This window comes from Mauremys reevesii, linkage group 3 (assembly GCF_016161935.1).
Source record: "Mauremys reevesii isolate NIE-2019 linkage group 3, ASM1616193v1, whole genome shotgun sequence".
Lineage (NCBI taxonomy): Eukaryota > Metazoa > Chordata > Testudines > Geoemydidae > Mauremys > Mauremys reevesii.
Genome location: NC_052625.1, coordinates 129131213 through 129152032, shown reverse-complemented (window position 1 = coordinate 129152032; position 20820 = coordinate 129131213). Strand labels below are relative to the sequence as shown.

The window sequence follows — 20820 nt, the reverse complement described above, 5'->3', positions numbered from 1 at the left end:
TCCACCACTGCTGTTTGTGGCGTGGGAGTATTTTACTACAGTCCTTTATGGATGAAGCATACACTCTCACCTTGTACCCAGCTAGTTTTGATGGCCAGCTTGTAGTGGGATTTATTTAAGACAGAGGAGGACAGTATATATATATATATATATATATATATATATATATATATATATATATATATATATATATAATATGGAGTGGGCAGCTCCTATTCTTCCCTCTATGCTGGGAGCTGAATGCAAGGCCTTACATGGCCCCACAAGGAGGTACGGGAGAGCCTTACTCCACCTGCATGGCTGCAAAAAAACAGAGTACAATTGAGCCCCCCAGGATTACTTTTCTCATGTACACAATTGCTGTTGTTGCCACAAGGATGTTATGTGATTGTAAATGGGTGGATAGGTGATCTTCCTGATCACCAGCAAGAGAGTGTTTGTTCATGAACAGGTGGGTGAATGGTCCAGAAGACATTCTCTCTATTAAGATGTGGCCCACACTATGGAATAGTTTAAGAACCCTTGTTTTGGAATTTTGTGCTCATTCTTCAAGTCCACATTGTTATAGAACCTATCTACTTTGGAAGTGAGTGCTCCCAGCAATTACTTTCAAAGAGGCTAAGCTCTGCTTTCAGCTGGTAAGTTCCCCCTTTCAGCTCTTCTCAGCATTAATGAAGGTTGTTGTAAAAGGAAGCATCTGCACCTCTTCCATTTTCAGGCTTTGTAGAACAATCTAAGAATTAATACTCTTAAATTGGTAGGGGAAAATATCAAGTACATTCAGTGACTTTAATGCAGCACATTGCTGTTTTCAGGTGCAAGCGGTTTTTCTTTCTTTTTATTGCTTCCTGGGTTCTTCTCTTGCCAGGTAAATTCAATGGGGCAAAATGATGCCTTCTGAAAGGAACAGGTTCACCAAGGTGGGAAAGGAGTTGTACTCTCTGAGAAACAATGCCCTTGCTAAGGCATACTGCCTTCAGTGGCTCTAGGGGAGCATGATGGAAAGAGCTTCTTGACTCACATTTGAATAGATGTGCTTTGTACTGCTGCCAATACAGCCCTGCTGGTTCACAGGGCAGGCCTGGGGCCATGACAACACTAGGCAGCTCCTATTGCCAGTCTGCACTCCAAAGCATCCTGCAGCCAAAATTATAACTGCCCCCAGTGTGAGCTTCTTGAACCCATGCATGGCTGGCTATAATTTGGCCCAAAGTATTTTGATTTCCACTGATGTCAAACAGGTTAGAACATTTATGAGATTTTGGCAAATCCCACTCTAAAGAGTAAGTGCTAAAATGTCATAATTATAGCACATTAAACACAAATCTACATTATGGCTTGGCCTTAAATATAGTTTTAAAGGTGTATAGTCTGATTCAAATTAAAAGGTCAAGTTTTTTACATTGTACAATTTTATTTGTAACTATAAATCACAACACAATTTGTGGAAGGAAAAATGTTATTAAACTGGCAATATTTATTCTGCTAAGGTGAATAAAATGCAGCACGTAGGTCTGTGTTACGATAGTTGGGGGAAGGAGCCAAATCATTCTACTAAAAATTAGTTTGCCAATAATTTTGCAGAATGATGACAGCGTTGCTTCAAAACAAATCCTTTACAGGGAAATGGGATGACTGCATGGCAGGCTCTCTGAATCATGAACTTTCAATCACTCCTGGACAGCAAATTGCTTTAACAATTAGTCTTTTGGGGATTTTGCTCCCCCGCCCCCAGAAATCAGACAATAGTTAATATCAGTGACTGAAAGGTCATGTTGTCTAATGGACTAGATATAGGAATAGAATTCTTAGTCCTAAATCATGGGTTTGCCATTGATTTATTGTATTGCTTTGTACAAGTAACTTAACTGTTCAGTTTCCCCTTCCATAAAATGGGGATAAGAATACAGACCTCACAGTAGCGTTACCAGGATTTGAAGATGAAAAGTGCTATGTAAGTCTTATTATTATGGGGAATTTTGTTGCACTTGACTATATGAATCCAATTTAAAGCAACAGTCTAGGTACTTCCATGCTCTAGATAGACAGGAACAACTGTAGGTAACAGCACAAAGAGCTAGTGGCAAAGAATGTAATTGGGAAAAGAAGTTGGAGGCTCTAGAGAACAGAAATGATGAAATCATTACAAGATGGTTGCTAGAAAATATTTATCAAATTAGAATAGAGACATGAGGAATATCGGAAAGAGAATGAGGACTATGAGATGAGGAAAATGGCATTGAGTACCAGGCTGCACTCACTTTCTTATGAATGATTGAAATGATCTCCCTAAAATTCAGGGAAATAACACCAAAATTAATGTAAATATAAAAAAGTTAAATCTCCACATACATGTCAGAAGAATTCAAAACAGGGTCAAATAGCACATCTTAGAGAACACTGGATGAGTTAAAATGTACTCAACCATGATAAGAATCACTTAGCAGATTTTAGTAACACAATTAGGCATCTCTCCTCTCACTCAAATATGTATTTTTGTGTCAATTTTACTTGGAGAAAACCTCCTCCCATTCTCTTCTAGTCATTATTTGGAATCAACACCCAAATGGGGCATTTCCTTTTCCTTCCTCACATCCCATTTAGAATCCTGTTTGTAAGGGCCCTCGTTACATTGCTCTGGTGTGTTAGCTTCCATGTGTATTTTATCAACTAGCTGCTGAGCAGAATTCCTCCAAGGCTCTTGATAATGGATTTTAAGTAATGGGAATGTAACAGCATTAGTTACACTGGTCTTTAGTGTTGGTTACTGGTTTAATAAATACAGTTAGGCACTTTCTTAAACATGCTAAAAAGCCCTAAGGACCTCCAGAGCTTTTCAGTGTTGCACCATTTTTTAAGATAACCTTTTCCATCCATCTCAGAAGCAGGGGCGGCTCCAGGCACCAGCACGCCAAGCGCGTGTTGGGGGCGGCAAGCCGTGGGGGGCGCTCTGCCGGTCACTGCGAGGGCAGCAGGCAGGTTGCCTTCGGCGGCATGCCTGCGGAGGGTCCGCTGCTCCCGCGGCTTCAGCGGACCTCCCACAGGCGTGCCGCCGAATCCGCGGGACCGGGGATCTCCCACAGGCAAGCCGCCAAAGGCAGCCTGCCTGCCGTGCTTGGGGCGGCAAAATACCTAGAGCCGCCCCTGCTCAGAAGTTCAGCCAGTCTCCTGGCCTGGTTGGCACAGGCTACCAGCAGCCTAGGGAGTAGTTAATCACAAGCCTGCCTCGTTCTGCTCACAAAGAGTGAGGAAGACAAAGTTACTGCAATAGAGTTCTGAGGTTGAGTGCATAGATGTCCGATTGGGTGTTTGCATCTGATATAAACATTATTTTTATATTTTTGTTGTAGAAGATGATGTGTCAAATGTACAAATAATGTGTGCCTGGTGCCAGAAAGTGGGAATCAAGCGCTATTCCCTGAGTATGGGAAGTGAAGTGAAATGCTTCTGCAGTGAGAAGTGCTTTGCAGCTTGCCGAAGAGCATACTTCAAGAGAAACAAGGTAAGAGAGCCAAAGAAAGATGTAACCCTACACAGGCCTAGCTCAGGTCTCATTTTGTAGCTAGCAAAATAAAAAAAATTTTTTTTGTTCTTTCTGTTTTGTCTGTTCCCTTTACTTTTCCATATGTATTGTCTGTTGGACTATCACCCCTTACTAACGTGTAACCTGTTTTCTCAGTTTCCCTCAGCTTGATGCCAGAGTTCTGTGAGGGTGGATGAATTTAATTAGACGATACTAATAATGCACTATAAAATAAGAATGATGGTTTTGCTTCAGAATCTTATTAGATTTGCTCTATGTGTAAGACTAGGGGAGGCATCTTCATAGCCGTGCATAGGGAGGTAGACATACAAGTCTTACTTTTGGTAGGTGGCTATATCTTGCACAGCTGAAGTCAAGAGAAGTTTTGTCATTGATTTCAGTGGCAGCAGGATCATTGGCGATGGCATACGCAGTTAGGGCCTGATCCAAAGTACAGTGAAGGCAATGACTTCCAATGACTTCAGTGAGCTTTGGATCAGGACCTTAGTTTCATGCTTTTAAAGTTTATCTTCAAATGTAAACAATTATGAACTTATTGCTTTAAAAAAACTCAGACATTTTGGTGTTTTGTGTGGGGTAAGCCGTGACAAAACCATCTGTCATAGTACGAGGATGTTTCCAATAATCTGAAAGATCATTTTATCTCAAGTTAAAATGGAATTCTAATACTAACTTGGTTTCCCAAAGTGAAATGACCACAAAAATTATTCTAATCTGTAAAGTGCGGTGACTGAAGGTGCCCTGTACTTTATTTTAGCAACTGGTTTGTGCAGCAGAATATAGGGTGTTTCTGTTATAAAAAACAAACAAAAAAAACCCCCCACTCCTACAAAACACACCAACTTCTAATTGTTAGAAAAATAGCTATGGCAGTTTGATACTTATTAGTGTAATGGAGTCCTTGGGTGAGACTCACTGATCTAGAAAGCTTTATTTATTCATAAAATTCTTCACATTTTTGCATATTTTAACCCATGCTGCAGAACATTTGAAGTCTGTCATCTTAAAAATAATTCCCCCCCCTCTGATATTTGCAATCTATGGTAAAAAAAATGGATTTTAGATGCAAGAAACATTGTAGCTGCAAATTACCCTCCTTTATAAATTTGGGCCGCATCATTCTGTCCCCCCACCCACCACTCCGCCCCTAAAAAAGCCTAAAGAATTAGGTTGCAAAAATCAGCAGAGTGGAATTTTAGTGGCAGTCTTTGAGAATCAAGCTCATAATGTTTACTGGAGCATATAGGCAAGTTAAACAATCATGTGGAAGCTTCTGTGAAGTGTAGTGTTTATCTCTCTTGATTTGGAGGACGTGGGGTGGGTAGGGAGAAATGCATCTAAGATACTCCACATTTTGACATGAAAATAGTAAATTTCTTTCATGTAAGATGGTTTATAGAATTGGATGTTCAGATCATGGACAGTGAAGTACGTGCGCGTGTGTGTGTGTGTGTGTGTGTGTGCACGCGTGCATGTGCATAAATGTGCATGCTGTAAGCTCTCTGGGGTAACGAAGGATCCAGTCCTGCACTTCTTATTCAGCTGCAACTCCTCTCGCTTCCAATGGCAGGATTTACTTGAGTAAAGCAGCACACAGGAGCATAGGAATTGCCAGTTGTCTATCTAGTTCAGTATTGTATGTCTGACAGCGGCCAGTACCAGATGCATTAGAGGAAGCAGCAAGAAATCCTGTAGAGGACAATTATGGAATTACTAATCCACAGTGGGGGCCTAAGACCCATGTGTTAGTCTTTGGCTTATGCCATGAAGCAAGGGGCTTATATCCCATCTGAAAAACAGGGCCGCCCAGAGGATTCAGGGGGCCTGGGGCAAAGCAATTTCAGGGGCCCCTTCCATAAAAAAAAAGTTGCAATACTATAGAATACTATATTCTCGTGGGGGCCCCTGTGGGGCCTGGGGCAAATTGCCCCACTTGCCCCCCCCCTCTGGGCAGCCCTGGATCTCAAGAACAAAAGAAGTTCTTATTGTTTTAAATGCACATTTCACCACAGTAAGTTGCTCTACACTTCTCTCAAACAGGTCACAACAGTAACTGCGTTTTCTTCTGTAAATATTAAGGATCAACATGTGTCCTACTTTCCCATATGCTTTGAGGAATTAATACATGGCAAGGCAACACAATTGACAGCATTTGGATCATTGCATAAAAGCCTTCTTTAAGTTAAAGGACCAAATTCCACCCTTGGTTACACCTGTGAGAGCCTGTGACTGCATGAGTGAAACTGAGACCGTAACCTGGTCCACACATTATTTATTATTTTCAATCTAGAACTTTCTATCACCTCTATATTCATGGTGTTCAATATGAACAAGCACAGGATGCAATACTCAGGGAATTTTAATGCTGCTATTGAAGTTAGGCAGGTTCAGTAGAGTTCAGCAGGCCCTTATTATTTTGCATTTCACTCTAGCTAATAGAACAGGATTTTGAGAAACATGGCACAAAATCAAAGTCATAGAGTTTAAGGCCAGAAGGGCCCACCAGATCATCTAGTGTGACTCTGTGCATTCCACGAGCCAGTACTTAATTTGTGTCGAGGCTTGAGCCCTGGCACCTTTAGGCTTGGCAGTTCATAGCCCTGGCACCTCTGGGTTTGCCATGTCAGTTATGAAAGTAAAAAAAAAAAGAATTGCTTTAGCCCTGGCAGCTAATTGTTTGAACCCCAGCATCTCTTTCATTACAAATTAAGCACTCCCATGAGCCCACAGTATCACTTAGCACCTGTGCAGTAAACCCATCAACCAAAATTAGATCAAAGGATCACAGCCTGCAGAAGACTAAACATTGTTATGTGCCACAGGCAGAGAACAGGAGGGTCTGAGGTGGACTAATGCCCTAGGCCCCTGCAGTGGCAGGGAATTGATTAAATCATGGGATATTAGGGTTGGAAGGGACCTCAAGAGATCATCTAGTTTACCCCCCTGCTCAAAGCAGGACTAATCTCCAGACAAATTTTTACTCTGGTTCCCTAAATGGCCCCTTCAAGGATTGAACTCACAACCTTGGGTTTAAGCAGGCCAATACTCAAACCACTGAGCTATCCCTCCCCACAAAATGAGATATCCCTCCTCCCCAAATGAGATATCCCCAGTTAATCCCAGCAAGAGACTGACTCTATGCGCTGCAGAGGAAGGTGAAAAACCCCAAGGTCACTGCCAAGCTAGCCTGGGGGAAAATTCCTTCCTGACCCCTCTTATGGTGATCAGTTAGATGCTGAGCATGTGAGCAAGAGCCAGCCAGCCAGCCAAGCACCTGAGAGAGAATGCTTACTGAGAGCACTGTCCCACCCTGTCCAGTGTCCTGTCTGCTGCAATGGTCGTCCCTGATGCTTCAGAAGAAGGAGACCCAAAAAACCCAGAATACTTTGCAGGGAAAAACATCCCTTCCTGACCCCTGCAGGTGACTGGCTGAAGCCCTGCCATAAAACATAAACTGGAAGGGACCCCTAGGGTTCTCAAGTTCTGCCCCCACCCTCACATCACAAGCAACCCCATCATGCAATCCCACTCATAAATTTGTCAGCCCTCCCTTTAAGCTTATTACATAGTTTGCCCCTAGAATTCCTATTGGGAGGCAGTTCCAGAACTTCACTCCTCTGATAGCTAGAAATCTTCATCTAATTTCCGGCCTGAATTTGTTCATGGTCTGTTTATATCCATTTGCTCTTGTGTCAACATTGTCCTTTAGTTTAAACAGCTCTTCACCTTCCCCAGAATTTACAAGTAACAAGGTTGCAAAAGTTTCAGGTATACTCAGTGGCCTTTAAACTCTTATTACTAGTCTGGCCATGTACCTGTCTTCTCCACAAGTCTAATGTTTATTTATGTATTTGAAAAGTTACACCACTCTACAGCTTCTCATTTTTCAAACAGGAGTAAAATGGTCACATTTCACCTGCCTTATGCATGTTTTAAACAGCATAGCTTTGCAACAATATAGTGTTGTATTACAATAAATATGTACAGCTGCTGTATTTCAGTGAGCTGATAGGACTTTGTGGTCATTTCATTTAAGGCTTGAATTTCCTAATGGATTGTATTAAGCAGTCTTCCCCGCTCCCACCCTGGCTAAGAACTGCTGTAATAAGCACTTGCTTAAAACTGCAGGACTGTTCAAACAGTAAAGAATAAATCATCATTAATGTCTCAAAACATTATAAAATAATGATGCAAATTATACACATCTTAATACCAATTGCTGCATATAGAATTAAGATTATCTCAACATTTAAATAAAACAAAAATCCTCTCCAGTACATTTGGAAAATGTAAGCTCTGATGTGCTGCTCTCTTTACAAATTCCCAATTGGGTTAAATTCTGGGAGGAAACCAGCTGAAATCACTCTATCGAATGAAATCTATAAGGAAGGCACACAAACTCTACAAAAGCACTATTAATGTGCAGCTGTATGTTGGAGGTGCATAGTTGCATGCACACTACAACACCACCTCCATCCTCACATGTACTATTCCTGCCAAGAGTTGCAATAGTCTGGGCAATAGGAATCATTGCTAGACTATGGAATGCACTTACATTGCTGTATGGACCCTAATGCCTTAGTCGTAGGTATGTATTGATTCTCCATGAATTTTGTCACAGAGGGCTTATAGAACAGCAGGACCTGGATAGCAATCCTCACCCTTGTGCTCCAGCAGCAGTGCAGGTATATATGACAGATAAATATAGTGAGACCCAACCACAATATGACTCCTGTCTAAATTATTAATAATAAATGAATAAAAGCAAATTCAGTATTTTTTCTACCCCTTTAGGCAGAGAGATTAAATGTTTAGATTGTTTCTGCATCTGAACTCTTGTTCCTGTTTTGTCTGCTATACATAGTCAAATGTAAATAATGAACTAGTGCATAATGATAACCTGTTGTGCATAATAATACCAATTAAAAGCAATGTTGCAAGAGACTTTTTCATAGTAATGTTTCTAAATGAACAGATTTAGATTTAAACCTGTTTCAATGCTCCCTTCCTTATAGATTTCATTCTATAGACCAGCCAATGTAAGTCCAAGAATCACAGCAGCACATAGCAGCATACTTGCCCGCAAGTTAAAGAAGTATGGGCTGGATGAATGGACTATAAGGTGGATAGAAAGCTGGCTAGATTGTCGGGCTCAACGGGTAGTGATCAATGGCTCCATGTCTAGTTGGCAGCTGGTATCAAGTGGAGTGCCCCAAGGATCGGTCCTGGGGCCGGTTTTGTTCAGTATCTTCATTAATGATCTGGAGGATGGCGTGGACTGCACCCTCAGTAAGTTTGCAGATGACACTAAACTGAGAGGAGTGGTAGATACGCTGGAAGGTAGGGATAGGATACAGAGGGACCTAGACAAATTACAGGATTGGGCCAAAAGAAACCTGATGAGGTTCAACAAGGACAAGTGCAGAGTCCTGTACTTAGAACGGAAGAATCCCATGCACCGCTACAGACTAGGGACCAAATGGCTAGGCAGCAGTTCTGCAGAAAAGGACCTAGGGGTTACAGTGGACGAGAAGCTGGGCATGAGTCAACAGTGTGCCCTTGTTCCCAAGAAGTCTAATGGCATTTTGGGCTGTATAAGTAGGGACATTGCCAGCGGATCGAGGGATGTGATCATTCTCCTCTGTTTGACGTTGGTGAGGCCTCCTCTGGAGTACTGTGTCTAGTTTTGGGCCCCACACGACAAGAAGGATGTGGAAAAATTGGAAAGAGTCCAGCGGAGGGAAACAAAAATGATTAGGGGGCTGGAACACATGACTTATGAGAAGAGGCTGAGGGAACTGGGATTGTTAATATGCAGAAGAGAAGAATAAGAGGGGATTTGATAGCTGCTTTCAACTACCTGAAAGGGGGTTCCAAAGAGGATGGATCTAGATTGTTCTCAGTGGTACCAGATGACAGAACAAGGACTAATGGTCTCAAGTTGCAGTGGGGGAGGTTTGGGTTGGATATTCGGAAAAACTTTTTCACTAGGAGGGTGGTGAAGGACTGGAATGGGTTACCTAGGGAGGTGGTGGAATCTCCTTCCTTAGAGGTTTTTAAGGTCAGGCTTGACAAAGCCCTGGCTGGGATGATTTAGTTGGAAATTGGTCCTGCTTTGAGTAGGGGGTTGGACTAGATGACCTTCTGAGGTCCCTTCCAACCCTGATATTCTATGATTCTATAGCAAACCCACTGGTCCACAAGTTTCAGGATATTACATTTAAAGAAAATATCGGATTCATGATTGGATCACTGAGTCTGAAGCCTGAGAAGATTAATTTTTAAAATTAGTTTATTGAATCAATGGGTCAGAAAACAAATGTATTATGACCCAATGGCTCTACCTAGAATGAAGACTGAATTCATACAGGTTATGAGCTCCATACATAGATATGTTAGAGACTGATTTTCTTGATTTGACTAGGGTATTGGAGAGAGAGTGAGTGCAAAATTGTCAGGCAGTTTATTACACTTGACCTTGTTGCTGCTTTGCACTGCCTTACAATCAGGAAAAAAAAGATGATAAATGTTTTTGTTTACAGCATAATCAAATCTCACTTCTACAAACAAACAAAGAAACATAAATCAAAAACTAAAAGTTTGTCATAAGGAAATGTAAATAATTATAATTTTCTTTCCTTGTGCACAATACTGATCTACAATACTTGAAATGAACCAGTAGCACAGGTAGCCAGGTAACTTGTCTAGTGAGGCTCATATGGCATTAAAAACATGTCTCCCTTTTCTAGCCCAGAGGGCTCTAATACATTCAGGAGGCAGAGAAGTTAGACATCTCTCATGCAAACATGGCATCATTCTACAAGAGAGAATCCAGCTTTACTCCTCATGCCAGTTCAAGGTGGAAGGAATGGCAAGTGGTATTGCCATTGTGCCATTGGAATGAAGATGATGTATTTTGTACTATGGGAATTTTTGTCTTAGTTGTGTAGTGAGAATTAGTGTCAGCAAAACAATTGGGGCCCTCAAAAGTAATACACATTTATCCAGGGGTGGCTCCAGGCACCAGCGCAGCAAGCGTGTGCCTGGGGCGGCAAGCCGCGGGAGGCGGCCTGCCAGTCATTGTGAGGGCGGCAGTAAGGCAGCCTTAGGCAGCATGCCTGTTGGAGGTCTGCAGCTTTGGCGGCAATGCTGCGGCGGGTACGCCGAAGACGCAGGACCGGCAGATGGCCTGCAGAAATGCCACCGAATCCGCGTGACCAGCGGACCAACCGCAGGCGTGCCGCCGAAGGCCGCCTGACTGCCGTGCTTGGGGCGGCAAAAAACATAGAGCCATCCTTGCATTTATCTAGTGCTGAGTAATATTACGTTAGATAATTCTTTTCACTTTCAAATTGTATTGGCTATATGATTAAAATACACACACAGAACTCTGAGTAAACATAGATTATTGTTTGCCCCCAAATTAATACTGAAAATTGTCAGAGAAAGTTCTCTTGATTTCAGGCTTAATTATGCAGCCTAACAGTGCATAAGAAATATTTAACAATCTTGCTATTAAGTCAAAGAATAATGACAAAATTGTCTGCTCTCTTTTCCCCTCAGACATCTGCACAATTTAATTTGCGAAGTGACTATCATTCATGAAAATTTTGGAAATTGTTTCAATAGATATAATGCAGTTAATGTCCCCTGACATTAAAAAGCTCAGGTTTTACATTTTAAGGTTCCTTTTCTAACATAAGCTTTGAAACACATGGGAATACGAACAGCAAATCAATATTTTTCCTGCCGATTCACCTTGTTTTAATTAGGTATTGAGAAAGGTCACAGCAGTGCAGGTGGTCTGCCCAGTTAGCATGGAAATGCCTTTGCTTGGCTTTACAGATTTTGTAGAGAAGTGTAATTTAAGAAGCAGTTCACAGCCTTGCTTCTACTGGGGATGCTGCTTTACAGAGCGAGAGAGAGCGAGTGAGCAGCGTTTCCAGTTCATTATAGGAAACAAAGGATTCTTCCTAAAGCTCTGGGGAACCAAACTACTCTCCATTGCTATGTTGGGATATAATATAATACTGATGAACAAATGCAGATAGGAAACTGGGTTTGGAAAGGAAATATTTTAAAGTGTGGGGCATGACTGCAAGCTTTTTGATTAAATCTCTGGAGAGAGGGGAGAAGAAAATCGCCATGAGCAGAATAGATTAAGAGACTGTGGGAGTGTAGAAGGCTCTACAGGATAGGGACCATGGAGCAGATTACTGAAGTATGAGGCAATTCCTGGCCCACCAAGAGATGCGTGGGGTCATCAAGATGAGTGGAGATTATTTCCCTCTAGATCTCATCTGCAGGCTTTTTATTTATTAAATTAACAAAATCAGAAGTCAGATAAAACCCTTTCCAAGGGGCTAAGATTCTACTTGTGATTAGAAGAGCGGAATGAAATTCCAAATTAACCCATTGGTACCATCCAGTCACTATCTCCCCATGCTCATCAACATGAAAGTATAGTGCGTTAGCATCTGTAATGAAGAAATGCACCAGCACCTGACTGAGGCCACCAATGGCTTAATGGCGGTAGTTGGCCAACCAGGCTGTGCACATCAGTTTGCAAACAATGGACATTTTACTGTCCATCTGCTGCCATTTAATACCGTAAATCTGAATCAAGTTCCCATTGTCTGAATTACTAGCAGGTATGCAATCCAATTAAAAGCTGTGTTTGCTCTTAATTTTAACCACTAAATCACATTATCTCAGGTCATATTGCATTCTGGCTACTTTGGTTATATAGAGATGGATGTATTAATTATGAGTTCAGGATATACTGTCTCTTGGACAATGGGCATTTCATTCAAATGAGTTGACTCGTTTATCTGAGGTGTCCTCACATCTTTTCTGAACAGCTAAAGTACTTATATTGCCAGTAATAGATTTTGTACACATGTAACAGCAAAGTAATTTCATTATGACATGACTGGATAAGCTTTAATCATTGTCATACACTGGGTCTATGTGATTTTAGCAGCTGAGACAGATTTAAATATGAGGGTGCTATGACATTTTAATAATGAAGATTAAGACATGGAAGAAACCATTGTTTACTGGCTACATTTTCACAGTGAAAGAAACCCTGCTTCTCATTCCTGCTGTTTTAATTTCACTAGGATGCTTACTTGAAGTATTTTAAACCTCTCAAGAAGAATGTGTATGGAGTAGGAATTTGTGGAGGTGACGGATGTATGTTTTGCTGCATTATGAAGTTTGACAAGATAGGCTTCACTGTCTTTGCCAAGAACATTTATTATATCACCTCATGGGATTTTTTGATTTCAAAGTCCAGATGACTCAAAAAGCCTTACTTTATCTCTGAACTTCTTTGGCTCAGTTATGTTTCAGCTAGACAGAGACAGTTGTTCAGTAACACGTTGCTTTCGTCCCCTGTTCCAGTATCTCAACTCACATCAGCTCAGATTAGTTCGGGTTACCGTAGCATCATATGAAATAATATAAGCAGTCTTCAGCTCTGATTCCACTCTGTCAGTTCAGGCTCAATATAGAAAATATTGTTTACTATGATGAAAACTTAGGATGGATATAAAGACATTTAAATCTAATGTGCACCGAGTATATTTGATGCATTTTTCTCTATTCTCAATGTACACATTTATCGTTAGTGCTGAGAAGAGCTGGGCAAATAAAGCAGAAAATATTAAATCAGATATTCTATTTTAAAAATATCATGCGATTTGAATAAATTATTGGATTAATTTATGAGTTAACTTGTCACTCAGCTCATTAAGTTGGACAAATATTGAAACAAAGTAGTTTAATTATATTTATTGAAAAAGTTCAACAAACTCATTTTTTGAAAACTATTATTGGACTAGCCATAATGCTGTGTATGGGACCCACCCACTATGAATTCTGGAAAATGTTTGAGATATTGCAATTTACTGAGCACATGAGTTAAGTGAAACTCTGGTAGCCTCCTGCTCTGATAGTGCTGTGGTGGACATCAGCATAAAACCTTAAAAAGAAAAGTGGTGTAAAACCCTTGAACTCAGATGAAGGTGGAAGTCATTTCCAATTTTAAAGTTTTCCAACAGCACATGTCAGTTCCTCAATACTATTCTCATTAGTTAAAGCCACAGCAATTTCTAGTAGCAGTTTCTACTGGAGAGTTAGAAGTCAATGGAGCTGAGGATCTGGCCCTTAATTTTAAAAGTTTTTGAAACCTTTTTTAACCTGGAAACTAAGATGTAAGGTTTCTTCTGAAATGGAGAAATATTTTTTTCCTAGAGATACTTGGGCCATATTAAGATGGAACTCTAAGTGGATTTAAAGGAACAAGTGATGTAGTTTACACCTTCTGACCCCTTATGTGTGAAAATTACACTCCCTTAGCCTAAGACTACAGGCATTCACTGATTTACAGTGAGAATAGGGAAGCCCTTACACATCAGTCCCAAATTTGACCCAGTGAATCTAAATGAGTGTAAGGAGTTCAAGTGGGTAAAACTGACATGCTGAGGGCTATAACAGGAAAACCAAGTAACAGGAAGGTGTAAGTCAAAGTAGGCCAACCCCTATTGTTACCTGGGGTTCTTTCAACCTGAAGCTCTTGGTAACTTTTACTCTGTGCGAGGTGGTGTCAGGAAATAAATCAGGGGAGACACGGCCATCCGACCGATAGATGGCTGGCACAAATAGGACAACTCTAGAGTGCTTTCACTGGAAGCTAAACTTTACTTAGTCTTAAGCACTTACAAGTTAGTAAAACATCCCCAACCCTCGATAATTACCGAAGCTGAGTGTGGCTCTTGAGTGGCACAACGGCTGCCGGTGGGGAACACAAGATGTATCCAGAGGGAGAGTCCAGTCCTGAAGAGTCCCAATACTTCAAACTTTTCCCCTTTATTTTATATATTAGTAACACAGTGATATGTCCCTTGTTAAGCAAGCAGTTTCAATGGTCCAGCAAGAGGTTTTGTTTTGATTATTGATTAATCAGGTGTGGATTTTTTCCAGAGTTTGCAGCCTTGAGACCCTGTTAGACACATTCCTGAGGGCACATCCTGCTCTTCTAAAATGCATGTATCAGCAACTTCAACACAATTCTTATCAGGAAGGACGCAGGGTCAAGCTGCCCTTTCTGTGGCACCCAAACCCCCTTCCCTCCTTCCTTAAATAAACTAAACTTGCTGACCTGGCTGCTTTTAGCAATAAGCAATAGTGGGTTCAGGCACGTCACTGGTTTGCCAAAATCTCCCTGTACACTATAAGATCAATCAGTGTTTGATCTGTAAGTGTCAGACCTGATGGAGAAACAAGGAAAGTCTTATATGGTAAAAGCTTCAAAAATGTCAACTATTTTAGCTCTGGAACGTCAGTCTGTTAGTAGTAGAAGAGTGTTTGCTGGTCAGTTAAGTTCAGCTACAGGATGTTCTCTATTACAAACTCAAGCATTTATAACTCATCCATTTGAATTTAAATTGGACTGAACGTAAACATATTCTTTTAAGTTGTCAGCCTGGATGCAATTTTGTATCGAAAGTAAAGGCACTCATCTTTTTAATGATTTTTAGACAGTCATAAAAAATCTGTTTTTTGTGTGGTTTCAGATGGTTTGGATTTATTTTACTCCCTAACTCAGGGGTCCCCAACATGGTGCCCACGGGTGCCAAGGCGCTTGCCGGGGCATCTAAGTGCGCCCACGTACTGGCCAGTGGAGGAGCATCCACTGAAATGCCACCGAAATTCGGCGGCATTTCGGCAGCAACACCTCTACATGATGCCGCTGGCTGCCAACAAACAGCGTCATCCAGAGGCATCGCCGCCAAAATGCTGCCGAATTTCGGCAGCGATGCCTCTGGATGACGCCGCTTGTCGGCGGCATTTTGGCAGATGCTCGTCCGCCACCACGGTCCTCCGTGGCTCGCCAGATGAAAAAGGTTGGGGACCACTGCTCTAATTAGAAAATGTCAGGGCAAATTCTCCCCCCATATACATCCATGCAATTCCATTTAAATAGATGAAGTTACTCAGGCGAAGGCCAGCTCTGTTGGCTGGTATATGCGGCTTGAGAGAGTGACACTATAGCTTCTCCTCCATGTATGTTAGGAGTTAGAGCAGGGAGTAGTCTGGACAGGGACTAGAATTCTGTCGGGTCCTTGCATGAGCAATGCAGGAGGAACCCATGTAACGACTAATTCGGATATTGATCCTGAGGTAGGATCTTGAGTGTAGGTAGTGGAGACAGTCTAGATCAGTGGCTGTCAACCTTTTTTTACTGGTGTCCCCTTTCACATAGCAAGTCTCTGAGTGCAACCCCCTGCCCCAATAAATTTAAAACACTTTTTATATATTTAACACCATTATAAATGCTGGAGGCAAAGTGGGTTTTGGGGTGGAGGTTGGCAGCTCAGGACCCTCCATGTAATAACCTCATGACCCCCTGAGGGGTCCCGACCCCCAGTTTTAGAACTTCTGGTCTAGATGAGCCCTTTCAATATTAACTTAGCTTCCAGGACTTCATATCGCTGGTGTACATCTGTACTAATGACATGGAAGAGAGGTCATGAAAACTAAATTTAGGCTAGAAGGATTAATTTAGATTATCATAAAGGAGGCCACCATTTAGATACTATTGAAAGATCACTGCAAAGTAGAGATGACCATGGGGTGAAATCTCTTTAGCTACAAATCTCAGGTGATAGAATCGTAACCCTTACAGTTGGAGTGTGCTACATTCCCAGGTTAGGAAAAAACACAAGAAGAAAGTCAGTATATTGAAAGAGATTAAATAAATAACAGTGAAATCTTACAATGCAATAATTGTTGATTTTAACTACTCAATGTTAAATGGTTGAGTGGCACATTATGGTTTGGAGGAGCAAATGATCAATACAATAATAATCTGCTTTTCAACCACAGAGGTGAAGAAAAGGGTTAACAGTAAGAAAGTTAAAAAAAAAAAAAAAGAAACACTGAATCACCCTGGAGGCTATTTAAGAACACCATATTAGAGGCACAGATGGTACATATACCTCTGAGTAAAGAAAAAGTAAAAAGGAAAGAGTAAATCTGGCATGGTTAAGCGGAGAAGTACATAAGCTTAAAGGGACACCGTCAACTTAAAAATCACACCTCTCAGAAAATTTGTTACCTACTACTGTCACAAATAACACCTATGATTAGTGTAACAAGAGATTAGAGAAAAAATTGTTCTCTGCTTTTCAGTTTGCTTACTTTGGGCCTCATGAAAAGCCCACTGGAGCCAATAGAAGACTTTCCACTGAGTTTAATGAGCTTCAGATCAGGTCCTTTGTATGCTTGAGAGTACTTTGTGTATGTATAGTTTCCTTGTTTTGCCTGAAGTCAGTCAGTTTACTTGTTGTTCCTAAAAGTCTTTCACATAGCAAGAGAGAAGAGAAACATTTGCTTTTTTAAATAGGGAAAAGTGAGGTAAGGGGGCCCTGGGGCATTTGTACTGGAAATACCACATTTTTGCACATTTAAGGCAAAACAGACATCCTTCAAAAAAGTGGAAATTCTACATAAGCAACATAAGTAGATTAAAACACAAATATAACAGATAAAGTATACATTAGAAATAAAGAAGACAAAGACATGATCTAAAGGACAAATGTACAAGGTTATCTAGAAAATTAACGACATATCTAATCACATTAGAAGCAAGAAAGGAGTGTGTGTGTGTGTGTGTGTGTGTGTGTGTGTGACTAGCTCCTCTCAACCACCAAGTGGTGAGTAAGGCAGTCAGAAATTATGAAGGAGCAGAAAAATCAAATTAATTTTCTGCATCACTCTTTACTGTAAAAGATTATGAGAAAATTCCTGTTCCAAGGGCACTTTTCACAGGAAATCAGAATGTGGCCTTAACAGAAATTGAAGTCTCTAAGGAGGAAGTTATAGAGCAACTTCAGAAACTCAAGTGCAGTAAATCACCAGGACCAGATGGTATTCATCCGAGTGTTCCTAAGGAAATAAAAGTGTGAAATAGCAGAGAAATTGACAAGGATATGCAATATATTATTAAAACAGGCAACTGTTTCTGAAAATTTGAAAGTTGTTTGTGTGGTGCCTATCTCTAAAAAAAAAGAAGAGAAAGGAATTATGGATTGGTGAGCTTCATCTTAGTTGTAGGAAATCCATTTGAGAGTCTAATTAATTTTTATTTTATATAATAACAGAATAGTATAGCTTTTGGTTAGTTATAACCAGATAGGCTCTAACCAGGATTGCTTCTGTAAGGAGAAATTTGGGCTTTAACTAATTAGAGTTCTTTAAAATGTAATAACATAGTAGACAAGGGTGAATCAGAGGACATAGCTTATTTAGATTTTAGCATTTGTTGAAGTCCTTCATAAAGTTGAGCATACTGATAAACAGCATGCTGTACACCAGTTGATTGATGTCCTCCACACAAGAGGTGGCTGCATTTCTGCACTACTGTGTGTATGCAGACAAAAATTTCACACTTGGGTGACTAAAGTTTGGTATCTAAATACAGATTCAGACATTTAAATAAAAGTTGCTTGATTTCCAGAGGTCCTGAATCTAGAGCTGGTTGAAAAATGGTTTACCCCTTTCTCCACAGAAAATTTTGATGAAAATGGGGGAAAAAATAGTTTGTCTAATTTTCCATGGAAAATTTAGAATTTTTTGGCAAAAATTCAAGTGCCAAAAAAAAAATCAGTCAAAAACAAAATACTTTGGTTTTTGGTTGAAATATTTCAGTTTTTGAGTCTTTGGTCTTTTGACAAAAAATTGAAAATTTCCATAGACAACAGATACTTTTTGCAAAAATTCATTTAATAAAAAAACCCTCAGTTTTTCTACTGTAAAACAGTTTTGACAAAAAATGTGACCAGCCCAAGCTGTCTTTACAACTCCACTGATGCGTGTAAAGCTGTTCTATAGCATTTTTCATCAGTACAGCTCAAAGCACTTTACAAAGGAGATCAGTATCATTACCTCTGTTTTACATATGGGGAAACTGAGGCACAAATAAACTAATGTGACTTGCCCAGCAGCCCAGTGACAGAACCAGGAATAGAATCCACGTCTCCTGAGTCCCAGGCCAGTGCTCTATCTGCATACATGTAAACTTAGGTCTCTAATTTAGGGACCCTCATGTGAGACTTCTAGATCTACTCTGTAAAGTATTTTGATATTTTTGGGAATGAACAGTACCATGTAAATGAGAAAGATTATCATCACCATCATCATGACAATTATGGAAAATAACCATAAAGTGAGAGAAAAGTCTTGCCATATTTTCAAAATTAGTAAAAGCAACAGGAAACAAAGAGTTGTAGTCAATGTAGTCTTTTTTTTTTTCTGCTTCTCAAAGAAGAGAGAAGATCATAATGGGGTACCCTCGGGAGTACTGTACCTATTCTGATCAATGTTATTGAATACATTTATTAATAATTTGGTGTAGGAAGTGACCAGCTAATTGATGATCAGTGAACCATAGGAAAGCCCTGGCAATACCTCTCCCCCACAACTCCCATGCCAACTGTAGTTGAGGGAGCAGAATGGCCCGGGAACACTATTCTAGATTTACACCATTAGAGCTTCCGATGGACTGTGATGAGCCTCCTGTGACCAGTTGCACCAGCTTCAGGGACAGTATTCTATATTGGAGCAGCACAAAACAGCTGCACTGCACCCTGGATCTGGGCCCATTATAAATCCAGCCTGTATCCCGTATAAAATAATGGACAAGTGTTAAAGGGGGGAAAAAAGGTTAAACCACACATACAGGGGATAACAGCTCCACGAGCAAAGCAGCACGTAGGTTTTGCTAGACTATGATGATTTCTGTTTATATATAGAATTACGAAGTTAGCTGATTAAGGGAAATTAGGATGTGTAATATATTGGGAATTTAGTAAAGCGTTTAATATGGAATCCCATGAAACCTGGCCCTGAGATTAATTCAAATCAGGTTGGATACAAACGCTGTCAAGCAGACTGAAAACAGGCTCACAGACCGTAAACAAAGGGTAAGGATGAACAGCATCACATCATGTTATGGATAGGGATGTGCCCTTAGAACCTGTTAAGTCTGGTTTTATTTAATATTTCATTAATGGTCTCCAAGAGGGAGAAGACAGCATGTTCATAAAATGTGCAGATGATACTAAACTGGGAGGAGCTGCAAACACAAATGAGGACACAGAATAATTCCCTCAAGAAAGTATAAATATTGGCAGAAAGCAACTAAATTAACTTCAGCTTGGAAAAGTGCAAGCTAATACTATGTAGGGAAAGCTACAGTGAAACTGATATTCAGTGAAAGGGAGAAATCTGGACAGTGATGCTGAACTTGGGGATGATAGTGGCTAATAAATTAGACATTGAGGCAGCCAGAGAGGAAGTGGCTGTACTTAAACGGGAGATAACTTGGGTGTGGTGAAGCATTAAACTCTAGGAAAGTGAGGAAGTGATGGTGGTTATTTTAATAGATATTGTAGAGAAAGAAATAGAAAGACTTGGTGGCAGCCTGAATGTGCAAAGTGAAAGACAGGGAGGAGTCAAAAATAATCTCAAAGTTGGTAGGCTGGTTAATGACAAGGATGGTGATGTCCGCATCAGTGGAGGAGGAGAGGGTTTAAGAGAAAAGATGAGGAACTCGTCTTTTGCCATTTTGAGCTATTGGGATTAGATCTATTAGCACATGATATAGTGTCATGTAAGACTCCCCACCACTTGGGATGTTTAAAACTGGAATGGACAAAACATGAGTAAAATGTACATTAGGGAACAAACTTGCATTGGCAGGGAAATTGGCTATATGGTCTTTTCTATCTCAGACATCAATGCTGCTGTGAAAATTAAAGGGATAGTATATGGCAAACGAAAAGGAAATAGTACTTCACCAGATTGTAAGGTAAACCTGTGGAATTCACGGCCATACGTCGTAGTGAAAGGCCTGATCCACAAGACACTGAATTAAATGGGAGTATTTGCATTGACTTGAATGAGAGTTGGATTAGGCACTAAATTAGGTAGTCAGATTGACTTTAAAAGAGGTGGACTATATTGATGACCATTAATATAATTTATAGCTAGGCTAGCTAAGGCAATAACAGGAACCAAATCCCATACATCGGAGCTGTTGCCTGCCAGGATCATCCCCAGCTGCATTTTACAACATCAGTTGCTGGCCACTGTCAGAGGCAATTTGCCAGATAAGATGGACAAATGGTCTGATCAGTATGGTGAATCCTATGTTCCTAATCAGAACTGTTTTACTGATGGTATATCAAGCATGAAGGACTTTGTGCACA

General features: G+C 40.5%; 1 protein-coding gene across 3 annotated transcripts in view; it reads left to right on the top strand.

Moving 5' to 3' along the window:
• Positions 1-20820, top strand: part of LOC120402172 (sine oculis binding protein homolog) — a 141875-nt gene that overhangs the window by 25027 nt on the left and 96028 nt on the right. For all 3 annotated transcript variants that reach the window (XM_039532614.1, XM_039532613.1, XM_039532615.1), the window contains exon 4: positions 3351-3502. In XM_039532614.1, coding sequence (XP_039388548.1) covers positions 3351-3502 — 152 coding nt within the window. The remainder of the gene's footprint in view (positions 1-3350; positions 3503-20820) is intronic.